Below are 12775 nucleotides of genomic sequence, written 5' to 3'. Positions count from 1 at the left end.
CTATGGAGGTTCACACAGGATAAACTGTTGTTCTATGCTCTCGTGAAAGCCACCAGACTCCTTTGACAAAAACAGTAATTTAACCTCACAGAACAGGAGAGTTGCTGGTCTACTGCTGCTGCAATCACTTATTTTGTTTGTGTTATTATGTGACTCTGGTAAATCTGAACTAAACTTTTAAAACACTAAAGTCACACAATAACACACATTCACTAACCAATTGAGGCACTGGTTGACAGGCAGCTCCCATTTTAGCAAAGGTTTTAATGTAAATTCATCTATCTATCTATCTATCTATCTATCTATCCATCCATCCATCCATCCATCCATCCATCCATCCATCCATTATGTTCTGCAAGGTAAAATTACTGCTCTTCTCAATGGAGTCTGGTGGCTTTAATTGCAGCATAGATAACAGCTTCAGTTTTCCCTGCATAAACTTTAACAGGGCTGTCTAAATTGATATTGATTTGTGTTGGTGTCTGTTGCTCCTGTTCACAGAAGTACATCACTTACTTTTTCGTGTCAGGACATCTGTGTCTCTCCAAACTGGGGTGTGCTGACTGATACTGTAGGTAATACACTGACGATGGATAAGTACCTCATATAACCCCACTCCAATCCAAGCTATCCCTTTAATCCCTGGATGATCTTCCCCCTTTAGGTTCTGACCTTTATAGACAGCGAGGTTGTGCTGTATTGAGCAATGATGGCGTTTAAGAGAAAGCTCAGGATGAATATTTGTGTGGTTTTTAAGCTTTTTCTTCTCGGCACACACACGCACAAATAATCAACAACAACCACGACTGGGAACAAGAAGTTAATACCGTAGTGCATCAAATCTTGGACATTTAACAAAGTGATTGCTGCTTCGTATTCAACAGCAGATTTTGTCTACTCCACATGCCCACATAATGTAACAGTTGGCAGATTGCTGCCGGCCCAGCGAGCTGATTATTTGGGCAGGATGTGTGAATAGCAATAACTGTGGCCTGAGGGTTCCTAAGAATTTTCAATCCACCAGGGGATCACAGCAAATTCTATAAGTGATTACACTGGTACAGAAAGGCAGGAAATCAACAAATAACTAGTTGCCCTCTATGTACCATTGCATATAGAGTGCCTATTGTACATGCTGCAGCTCATAATTTAATACTGCCTGTGTGGGGTGTGAGTATATGGTGCTAAATGTAAATGAACCTTGCTATGATGTAATGTGAGGGCTGTGAAAAAAAGGAGTGATTAAACCTCTAATACATTTACAGTTCTAAAGTCATTAGAGGCTTTTTAAATCAATATAATTAATTTGTTTCAGTGTTGCAGGTGGGACCTGGAGGAGCAGGTAGCCAGGGGAGAGCCGCTCACAGCGCCGCCGAGCCCCGCGCTAACCGACCATGAAGCCGTGACCGCGGCCACGTGACTCACGCCAACCGTGACAGATGTCTCATTTTTTACACTGCCAAGCTTAAATGTTAATTGCAGCAATAACAATAAAGTTTATTGGATTATGCTGTGAAATTAAAAAAGCGGAATCAATCTGAGTGGCGGAGCAAGGAGGGGAGAGAAAAAAAAAAAAGAAAAGAAAGAAATGGAGAGAAAACACTTGAGCAAAATGAGAAGGAGACAATGAGAATCTGTGGCCGAGGATTGTGGAAAGATAATAAACCGTAATTTCCACTGTTGTGGTTTCGCAGCATAGCTCTGTGCTACATATGCAAATGAACACTCAATGAATATTTCCCCTGAATATTTTAACATACTGAATCATCTGGCTGTATTTGTGGACACTCAGCGTTCATTTATGTTGTCACATTGTAGCAAAGACAGAGGTAATTTCTGCAAATGAGAGCAATCACTGGATGTTACACAAGGCATAATTGCGTTCAGATCCAGTCCCCCATACACATTGTAATGATGTAATAATCAAAAACAACACCAAGCAGCCTGTCTTTGGAAATGAGAAGTCAACTGACATTTTAGCGACTGATATTTCATGCTCCCTCTGCACGAACAGGCGCAGACACGCACATGCGGCTATAAACAAGGCGACAACGTAAAATTAACACCGTACAAAATAATCAAAGTTGGGCACTGGAGCGGAATATTAGAGCAGAGAGGGGAAAATGTTATGTTGGGGTTTGTTTTTTTCCCGTAGCCTTGCTTTCTTGGCACGAGCAGCCCCGGCGCCGCAGCAGCATATCAAATGTGTGTGAGGGGGGGCGGCAGTGTGTGGCTCTCTGCTGTAAATTAGCCACGTGGTTTAGCCTGCAGCGGTTCACCTTCAGAGGCACACAGTGAATTACACCGAAGCCATGTCAAAACAATTGGAATGCAAATCAAATACCTCGGGGGTGACTTTGGTCTCCTGGGATCCAGTAATCTACCCTCTCAGGTTCGGTGGCTGATTTTTGTTGAGTGAAATATTGATTTTGGCTCAACATTTTGTAAATATTTGCACCGCTGGACGTCACAAAGGCCCTAACCGTTGAAACAAAAAGGAAAAAAGCTCCAATATCTGTTTGGGAGCGAGGGATTGGTTTGGTTACATTCACAACTTGAGCATCTGTAAAGCTCTGAAGAGAAAAAGCAGAGACGTTGCACACGGTAAGGTGAGGATGTAGGGCGGAATAAACAAGTCATGAAGGTGACTCTGCAGACAAGGAGGAGAATTCTAAACTATGTGCAATGGTTTTTAAAGACGAAAATTCTGGTGGGAAAGTGTTGTTGTTAGTTGTTAACTTTGGCTGTCATATCATGCTCACATTTCTGTTTGACGCTTTATTTATTTATTGTTGTTTGCACTTGCAAACATACAATCATAAAAAAAGACCAGCACAAGAAACAGTTCAAATGTGCAGGAAAGATCAAAAAGCCCAAAGGTTTTATAAGTGACCCTCCCTCTTAAACCTAGATATAACTATACTTCACTTCAATTACATAGCTGGACACTACGTCAAAACACTATGATACAAAGGGGATTAGAACATTTGTAGGGAGTTTTTGAGCTTGGTCTTAAATGTATTTAAAGAGGAAAATGATTCTGTTAGACGCAAGATGTGCATGACAATGAGAATGAAACTCAAAGTAACTATGAAAAAATGAGCTAAGAGATTTACAGTAAGAGATGTAAGGGTAAATTAAACTGTAATACAATTTGAGAAGTGTGCTCTTTTAAAATGATGTTTAACCCTTTTTATAATGCCCAACGATTTTGAAACTTTCTTACAAACAAATTCACAATGATTCCTAAAGCAGAGTTTCTCATCAATGTAGAATATCAGTTCCTCAAAGCCCTCAGTCTCTTCTGCCCAGTTTAGAGTTTGAGTTACCTGGAAGCCAGACAGAGCAGAGCTCTGAGCTCCCATGAAGACAGTAACATATTATATCTATGCAGGGTCACATAAACATTGCAAACAACTATTATTTTAATGACCCTGGGGCAGTAGTTGTAAGGTAAACCATGCTGCTGACGGGCTCTACGAGCTTGCCTAGTTTCGCTTGAAAGAAACAAAAATATCGTGTTAATTTAACCAACAAAATGAGTTGTCTCTGTGTTAAGATTCAAGACTAGAAGTGTGCGTGGTTTGTACTGGAAGGCAACCTTAAAGGGGATAATGTTGTATTTTCTGACCTAATATTCATTGGTAATTAAATTGTGCCTTCAGAGCATCAAATTGGTTTAATTTTGGCATAGAATGCATCATAAAGAATAATTCCACATCTAATACTGTGTGTTGTCATTGTTTGAAGGAACATAATGGTTGACGCACATACAATGTCAATGATGACATTATGACTTATGTACTCATGAATATATTTGCTATTTATACCTGCACCTATCTCTCTCTTGTAAAACTGTATATTTACATACATGTATATTATTTGTATATTTGCACATATTGTTCTCTTTCAATCCTTTTTTAAAAAAAAATCTGTTTCTCTTACTTCTGTCTTGTCTGGCATCTGACAGACAGCAAGGTACAATTTTCATTGTGCAAGGAAATGTGTTTCTAGTGTATATGACTATAAATTAATGATACTTTTTCCCCCTGAATTATAACGAGCAACTTTGGATCGAAAAAACGGAAAAAAAATTCCGTCACATGATTCGTGCTTGACCGAATAATTTATTCAGATTCAGGTACATCCCTGTGCTGAGTGTGTTTTATTACTCATGAAAGCAACTTTTCATTCTCCCTTTATTTCAAAAGTTACATAAAAATTGAAGTTTGGGTGGAAGACGCTGTTTATTTATTTCAGCCACAGCAAAGTTTGAAAAGTGTGCAGGTGGTCAAGTGTGACACTACTGGGTTTCTGCTTGATTTGATGCTTGAAAACACCAGCGTGGTGTGAAAAGCTCCAGTGTGCTGGCTCTGTCTTGAACAGAACTTACTGGCAATCAGAACCTGTCAATCAGAATATTTGTTAAAAAGTACAAGCCATGAAAAGCTGATGGACATTTGTCAGTGGAGAACGTCTCCTACAGTGTTGAACCATACAGATCGACATGTTTATGATTTCTTCATTCATTTGGACAACACTTTGGATGTGTTGCACCGTTGGCGACAGAGCTTTATCCACTGCTGCCCCAACTCTCTGGAACTCCTCCCTACACACAGACTCACTCCACGCCTTCACAAATCAACTCAAAACCACCTTTTCCAGATAGCTTACAAGACCTGACTCCCCCCGCCAAACGTGAACTCATGTACTCTCATCTCGGTTTTTGTTTTCTATATTTTGTATTTGTTTCAATGTGTCATGTTAAGCGCCTTTGAGTACTCTTAAAAGCACTATATAAATCAAATTTATTATTTTTATTATTTTCAGTCTGTGGGTTTGACTCTCCCTACTGGTATCATGTGAAACTAGAAGATCTAAGGAATCTATAAGCACCATGTGAGTCAGGATATCGTGTCAGGAAGTTGTTGAAATAACTCTGCAAAGTTCTGCTTTTTTATGTTCCATTAAAAAAATGAGAGCAGTGAAGTTTAAAGTTGAGTAAAGTTTGATAAAATGCTGCAGTTGTTGTTGTCCAAACATGTTTGATATCAGTTGAGTTCAGTTTGACTGAATACTTTGTTGGTCAGTCTGTGGGTTTGACTCATTGTGGAGAAATAAAAAGACTGAAGTGAGATAAATAGACTGAGAATTTTCTCTTATTTGACAAAACAATTCTTGATTTAATTTAATTTTGTGGACACAAAATGCAGTTAAACAGTTAAATCGCAATATATTGTTTCACAATACTCAATCGCAAAATGCTTAAATTGCAATGATATCGTATTATGACTCAAGTACAGTATATAGTTTATATAGTGATAAAATCGTATCATGGAGCCTCTTCTGCTGATTCACACCTCTAGAGCACAATACGACAACAAAAGTTAAAAGGTGAAGTTTATGACTGTTAGGGCACTGAAGCAGCCCGTCTACCTATATATAATATAGTTGTGACATCACAACTTTATAGACGTCCTCACAGCTCATGCATTTCTCTGTGGACTCAGCATTTGATTGAATAAGAATTCATTATTTTTATTATTAAAGTTTGAATGCATTTTCACGTGTCCCCTTCCCCGCCCTGTCTCACCCTGCTGATGGAGAAGACGAAGCCTGGCTGGCCGGAGCAGACGCCCATGAAGCAGAAGCGCAGCTGCCAGTAGAACCAGTGCTCGCAGATGAAGGTGATGAGCGACAGAGCCATGGCGGCGCCCAGCATGTAGAAGACGCCCGCCATGTTGTCCACGTCCAGCTGGCTGGACATCACCTCGTTCTTCTCGTGGTGGCAGATCCCCGTCAGCCACAGGGACTCCAGCTCCTCCATCTCACCTGGAAGGAGGAGGAGGAGGGAAGATGGTTAGAGGAGAGGAAGGAGGGAGGGAGCACACGGAACAACAGGAGACGAGACGGAGGACAGGGGCATTATGACGACATGGGGAGAAGTGTTTTTATGATTCGTACGGGAATTGGAATAAAGAAAGGGGTGTGAAAAAAGAGTTAAGGAATGTAAAATATAAAGGAGAGAGGAGGGATATGATGTAATAACAGGATGGGTATTGGAGGACACGAGGGATGAAGAGATGATGCAACAGAAGAAGAGAGGAGGGAAGATGGCGGGCAGACGGTGGGAAGGGGGGGTCAGGGGACTTAGAAGTGAAATACAGCCTTGAATTTCACATTAGGCTTCACTGCAGTCAGGAAACACACGCCATTGGTCACATGTTAATTATATTGATCTTTTTTCCACTAATTTCTGCAAATAATTGTGTCTTTACCACAACTAAAGCTTCAACATGTGCATTTATCACTGCAAACTGTTAAAAACAAGTGTTTGTATATGTATGCATGTTTCCGTGTGTGTGTGTGTGTGTGTGTGTGTGTGTTTGTCTGATGCTGGTCCCTGAGCTTCTGGTCTCTTTTGTGGGTCACCTTCTGTTTCATCACGAGCTGTTCTCTATCAAAGCCGACTGTGGCAGGACAGGCGTCGCTTAATTAATCATACATTCAGCCGTTGTCGCCGCACGTCAGCGCGACTCTTGCACCGGAGCACTGGCTGGCCTCCGAGCATTAACAAGGAGCTCCACAGCATACAAACTCAGGCAGAGGCACCACACACACACACACACACACACACACAGCGGCCACCTCTTTATATCTGCTGAGAAACTGACTGTGAACTACAAGCATTTTGCAGCCGCTTTTGACGTGACAGTGGCGTTTGCGTGGCTCGAGCGGTTCAGGGTGCAAACTAGCAAGGTTATAATAGTTTTGGATTTTTCATCAGTTTTAGTTTTAGTTTTAATTTTGTTGTGAATTTTTGTTTTCAAATTCAGTTAGTTTTAATTCGTTTTCAGAGTGAGTTTGCTAGTTTTTGTTTAGTTTTTATTAGTTTTAGTTTTTGTAATGGGCTATGTGTTGGGTGCCAGATTTAAAGACTAAAGATTACTTACTTTTATTATTCCCACAATCCTTTTTTACACACAAGTGAACACATCATGCAAGGAGCAGTGGGGAGCACATTACTGCGCCCAGGGAGTTGTGCAGGGGGGTTAGATGCCTTGCTCAAGGGCACTTCAGTCCTAGACCTGTCAGTATCGATTCCTAACCTTTGGGCCACGGACTGCCACAAAGAGGTCATAGTTAATTTTGCCTTTATTTCCTTTGCTGCTGGATTTTCAGTGCCGCCGCAAAAAAAATGTGATTTGTAATATCATGGCTGCACTGACTTTGACTTGCTCACAGTGAAAGCACAACATCCAAAGTCTAAAGAGCGTTGAGCCGGTGACACATTTGTGCAAGCACACTTGGGATTACCATAATAACTGAATGGTTTGCACTATCTGAGAAATTCCAATGTTTTCTGAATAATCAAAAATCTCACTTTTTACAGCATATGGGACCCTTAACTTTTATGGTGCCTTGCTGTGTGGACAATGACACAAGGGGAATATAAATTAAGGACATTAGAAGATTCAACTATCAAGGTTTAGTTAACCGTCATGTAATGTTCGTTTATCAGCAATAATGTTCATGGGTCATTTGACCCCAGGTATGTTTAATCCAAAAGTGTCAGAAACTAAAAAAGAATCCAATAAACATTGTTTATATTTCATCAATAACTCAATCTCAATCAATATTTATTGCAAAGGTATTCTTTACCTCTCACAGATAATGGTTCAATGAGGATAATTCACTCGTTTTTCATAATAAATGCATGTTAAAACCTTTTCTATGTACATTGGAAAGACCTACATATATTAATAATGGTTTTACTGACATTGACTTTTTAAATATTTATTTATCTTTTAAAAAATGTTTCTTTTTATGAAAAAATACTATTAACTTTTTTTTTTTAAACTTAAAAATGGGTCAATTTGACCCACAACATAACAGGAGGGTTAAAATCAATTCAGCTGACTTGACTTGAATCTGAAAATGATCAGTTTAGTAGAAACCTGTTAGCTCTGTTGGCCATCAGCTCATAATTTTTGTTACCTGTTGGCTTCTCTCCCCGGTTCTTAGTTTAAGTTGTTTTCCATAATCGAAAGACTAAAAGTATGAATACAGTTATTCACTAAAATAAAAGTGGTTTTGAGTCAAAAGCCAGACTTTTCCTTTATTTTAGAACTGAGGAAAACATACATTACTGATGCCTGGTGCCTCTGAAGTGATGCAACAGGTCTTTCATTGGTTTCAATGGCAAAAGGTCATTGAACACACCATGTTTTAAAAAATGACTCCAAAACTTTCCACCCAACAGCAAATCAGAAATCAAACCAATCAAAAGCTGCTGTTTCTTTTTCATGACAGCTGTGACACAGATTTTAATGCTCTGTCCTGCGTCACAAGACCCAGACTCCTTTTCCAGCCCCTCGCACCACCAGGCCACTGGGCCCTCCACGTGAGTCTGATCACTTTCTAGGCCACCAGGAGGGGAGTGGATGGTGAGGCGTGGCAAAGTGACATTGAAATCCTGAGAGGGGGCGAGACAGGGACGCTTCTTTGCTCTGTGAACGCTTTTTCAGTGGGTGTTACTGCTAGGCGACCCATATTCAAACACACACAAACACGTGCTTTAAAGAAAAACATACCTGTTTGAAAAATAATCAAACTTACAATCGATAAGTCAGAAACAACACACACACACAACACTTGTATCAAATCGTATGTAGGTTGATAAAAATAAACCGGTGTCATAAATAGTCAGAATCTCTTCACCGCTCCCTCTTTATCTCTCTCACGCACACACACTCGCTTACACACATAGGCTCTCATTTTCAGAGGCCTGACCCATATTCACATGTGCACACACACGCACACAAACACACACACACACACACTCACAAAGCCGCGCACTCATGCACACACGGTGTTGAAATACACCAGGAGCTATGCTGGCACCCCTAACTGGGACGCACTATAGCGGGCCCCCGAGGGCCCTTGGTTCAGGATGCTCACAACACGCTGGACCATGCCCAAATAAACTAGCAACAACACACACACAAACTTACACAAGCACACACACACACAAGCGCACACACACACACACACACACACACACACACACACACACACACACACACACAAGCTTCCACTCCCCCGTTCTGCATTGAGCTGTATATCAAAACGGGACATTGTGAAATTAGACTGTTGGAGTCGATAAACTGAGCGAGCAGCTGTTGTCTGTGACATTTTGACTTGTTTATGATGAAGAGTTTTGCCTTGAAAACCGTAAAGCATGTACTATACGGAGTTAGGAATGGACATTTTGAACACATTTCATTTCATTCCCTGCTCGTTGGGAGACTCATTAATGCTGCAGCTCGAGCTGACAGGAATGAAGTGTTTCAAAAGAACAAGCCCTGGAGAGCTTGGACAGTCTCCCATAAAAGGCAAGCGTGATCATAAAGCACAGGGCACCCACGACGGAGCTAAATCAGAAAAAAAGTTATACTCCTAGCAGCTCTGTCTTACCTTTTCTGTCTGTTCTTGATATATATGAGTGTGAAATTTTACGTACATTTGACTTGCAGAGCCAATTAATCACCAAAATCGTGATCGCCGACATAAAAATCAATTAAGGAACTGTGATTTTCTCCTCCCTCTTTCCGTTCTCATGGCAGCAGTGGTTGAAACCCTAAAATCTTACTGTCTAAGAAGCCCATTTTTGCCTCAGTTCGGAGATGTTCTTGAAAATGTACCAATACACATGAGAAGTAAACTTGTTATTTGTCCCTACAGCACAGCCTGAGGCAGGATTTGTTCACAGCATATTGGTGGGTAAACCAAGCACCTCAAATTAGCTCTTAAAGGATAATTCATGTTTATTACAGCTTTGTTATTATAACATTGTGCTTATCAAGTTAACTGCTGAGACCTGAGACCTGGTGACATCACTGGTTTTAAACAAACCAGGTTAGCCAAAGTTGTTTGTAGGAAATGATAAAGGCTGTGGGAAGGTTACAGAGCTACTCACTGGTTTAACTCTCACATACTAGACAGACATACTAGTGATATGCATCTCCATCACTGAAGCAGATGTCATATGCATCTTAATGCATTGCCAATAATGCAATACATTAAATATAGACATTAAGCAACTACAGATGCAATATCGTCACACTGTTAAAATAATCGCCTAAGTCATTTCATGTCAAAATTGTTTTTTTGCCTAAATCATCTCCTCATGACACTGGCCAACTATGTTAAATCTCCTACATCCTCAGTTGATCAGATCATGTGATTTTACCCCTTTAAGATAATGGCCTGTGTCAAGTGTGTGACTTAAGCAGATTTATTATGCCTAAGTCAAAATAAAATGTGACTTAGGCAATTTTTTTAACATGCCTTTGTGACTTAAGCAAGATATGGTAACACTTTATTTTGAAGGTGTCTACATAAGAGTGACATGAGCATGTCATAAACATGACATGGGATGTGTCATGAACATTAATGACACTTTGAAGTAACATTAATGCTCATGATACCTGTCATGTCATGTTTATGACAGGCTTGTGTGACTCTTATGGAGTTACTTATTTCTCTTAAGTTACATCATTTACACACAGTGTTATTACTATGCCATTAGCCATCCTTTGTTACATCCTTTTTGAGTGAAATCATCAATAAATGTCATGTGTTACACTTTTGGTGAAGTTTTTTGTGTTTCCTGCAAAACTTGAAAAAATGAGTTAGGCGATTATTTTAACAGGGTGACGATATGATAAGACATGAGACGATGCAGTTATGCATGTAAAATTGCAATTCAATACAGTACATGAAGTTTGATTTTATGTCTTTGGCTCTTCTAAAGTAAATAAGAAATCATACATTTACTTTATTTTTCCTACATATTTTTTCCTGTAGTGCTGCATCTCAGTAAGTGTCTCGTTTATGTTGTTTCCTTTTGACCTCTAAAAACCACTTGGCCCTTTCATAAACAGGCCTTTTCACAAGTCATTTGTAGTGCATGAAAGTGATGAAAAAAAAGGGGGGGCTAGAAAAAACAGGACCTTGACCTTGTCTTAAACCAGTCCTTCTTTCCTGTTTTATGTCTCCAGTTACATTTATAACACTGCACACATTTAGAGACACCGTGCTCCCTCTGTACTTTATAGCAGCGTGGCATATTTTGAAAATTGCTTGTGTCTTGTCAAGTTGTCTGTCTCTCTGAGAAAATATGGCCACTAGAGGTGAGAGAAAAAAATTGTTACAGCATAGTATCACGATATATTGCATGGCGATATTATGTGCCGTCAGTATTTTCCGTTGTTTCCGGAGGCCGTAGCGGGCTCACTTTTAGGAATTTGGATACTGGTATCAATGTGAAACTAGAAGATCTAAGGAATCTATAGGCACCATGTGTCAGGATATCGTGTCGAGGAGTTGTTAAAATAACTCAAAAAAACTGCAAAGTCAGGCTTTTTTGTTTGTTTGTTTCACTCAAAACAATTCAGAGCAGTGAAGCTTAAGGTTTTTGAAAGTTTGATAAAATGCTGCAGTTGTTGTCATCCATACATGTTTGATATCAGTTCAGTTCAGTTTGACTGAATACTTTGTTGGTCAGTCTGTGGGTTTGACTCTCATTGTGGAGAAATAAAAAAACTGAAGTGAGATGAATAGACTGAGAATTTTCTCTTACTTGACAAAACTATTCTGGATTGAATCTAATTTTGTTGACACAAAATGCAGTTAAACAGTTAAATCTCAATGTATTGTATCGCAATACTCACCATATCTTAAAATCGCAATAATATTGTATTGTGACTCAAGTATCTGGATAAAAATCGTATCGTTGGGCCTCTGCTGATTCACACCTCTAATGGCCACACGTTTAGCTCTTCCTCCACCATGTTAAATGCAACACACCTTGGACCTGTTGGCCCTCATGGACGAAACAAATGTACGGCAGAAAAGTGGGTGTGAGATCATTTCTATGCAAGGTTCGGCATTTATCAATTTGGACGTGAGCGGAGGTACGATCAGATCTCACGTCTGGTCTCAGCACGTGTATGCAAATTTAAATGACTATTGTATCAGCAGCAGAAGGTGATGGATAAAACTCTGTGGTGTTTTTAAAAAAAATAGTGATTATCCAAAGCATGCTTATATCATGTTTCATTAATCCTCCTGTTATGTTGAGGGTCAAATTGACTAATTTTAATGTTAAAAAAAAAAAAAAATGAATAAATAGTTCAAAGTATTTTTTTCACAAAAGAAAAAATGTAAAATAATTTTTTTTAGGAAATCAATGTCACATAAAACCATTATCTAATTATCCTTATTAAGAGTTAAAGAACACCATTGCACTAAATATTGATTGAAATTTTCAGTAATGAAATATAAACAATGTTTATTGGGATTTTTTTAGTATCTGACAATAAAATATAATGATAATTAATTAAACATGCCGTCGTATTGACCCTTGAACATTATTGCTGTTTCTGAGTAACACGTATAACAGGAGAGTAAAAACATGATAAAGATTCAAGATAATGGATCATTTCAAACATTTTATTTTTTATTTAGATTTTACTCATGCAAAGATGTTTGAAATGATGCATCATTCATTTTTATGCCATCGTTAATTTGAACCGATGCAAATAGGTGAATCTAACCTGCCAATCATAGTTCTAAATGTAGCCATGCACACGTGGTGCTACTGTGCAAAAAGGGATTATATCTAACAATTCAGTCGTTGCATGAAAGAAAGGGGTTAAGAACTGTGTTGACATGTTCTTCCCATGTAACTCGTTCAGTATAATGTTGTTCT

The 12775-nt window shown here is 39.2% G+C and overlaps 1 protein-coding gene across 4 annotated transcripts in view; it reads right to left on the bottom strand.

Annotated features, from left to right (window-relative positions):
* Positions 1-12775, bottom strand: part of grin2ba (glutamate receptor, ionotropic, N-methyl D-aspartate 2B, genome duplicate a) — a 184192-nt gene that overhangs the window by 11087 nt on the left and 160330 nt on the right. For all 4 annotated transcript variants that reach the window (XM_059347242.1, XM_059347241.1, XM_059347243.1 and 1 more), the window contains one exon: positions 5594-5832. In XM_059347242.1, the coding sequence (XP_059203225.1) occupies positions 5594-5832 (239 nt within the window). The remainder of the gene's footprint in view (positions 1-5593; positions 5833-12775) is intronic.

The sequence above is a fragment of the Centropristis striata genome, chromosome 13, assembly GCF_030273125.1.
Source record: "Centropristis striata isolate RG_2023a ecotype Rhode Island chromosome 13, C.striata_1.0, whole genome shotgun sequence".
Lineage (NCBI taxonomy): Eukaryota > Metazoa > Chordata > Actinopteri > Perciformes > Serranidae > Centropristis > Centropristis striata.
Note: the sequence above shows the minus strand (reverse complement) of the source record. Positions and strands in the feature narration are given on the sequence as shown.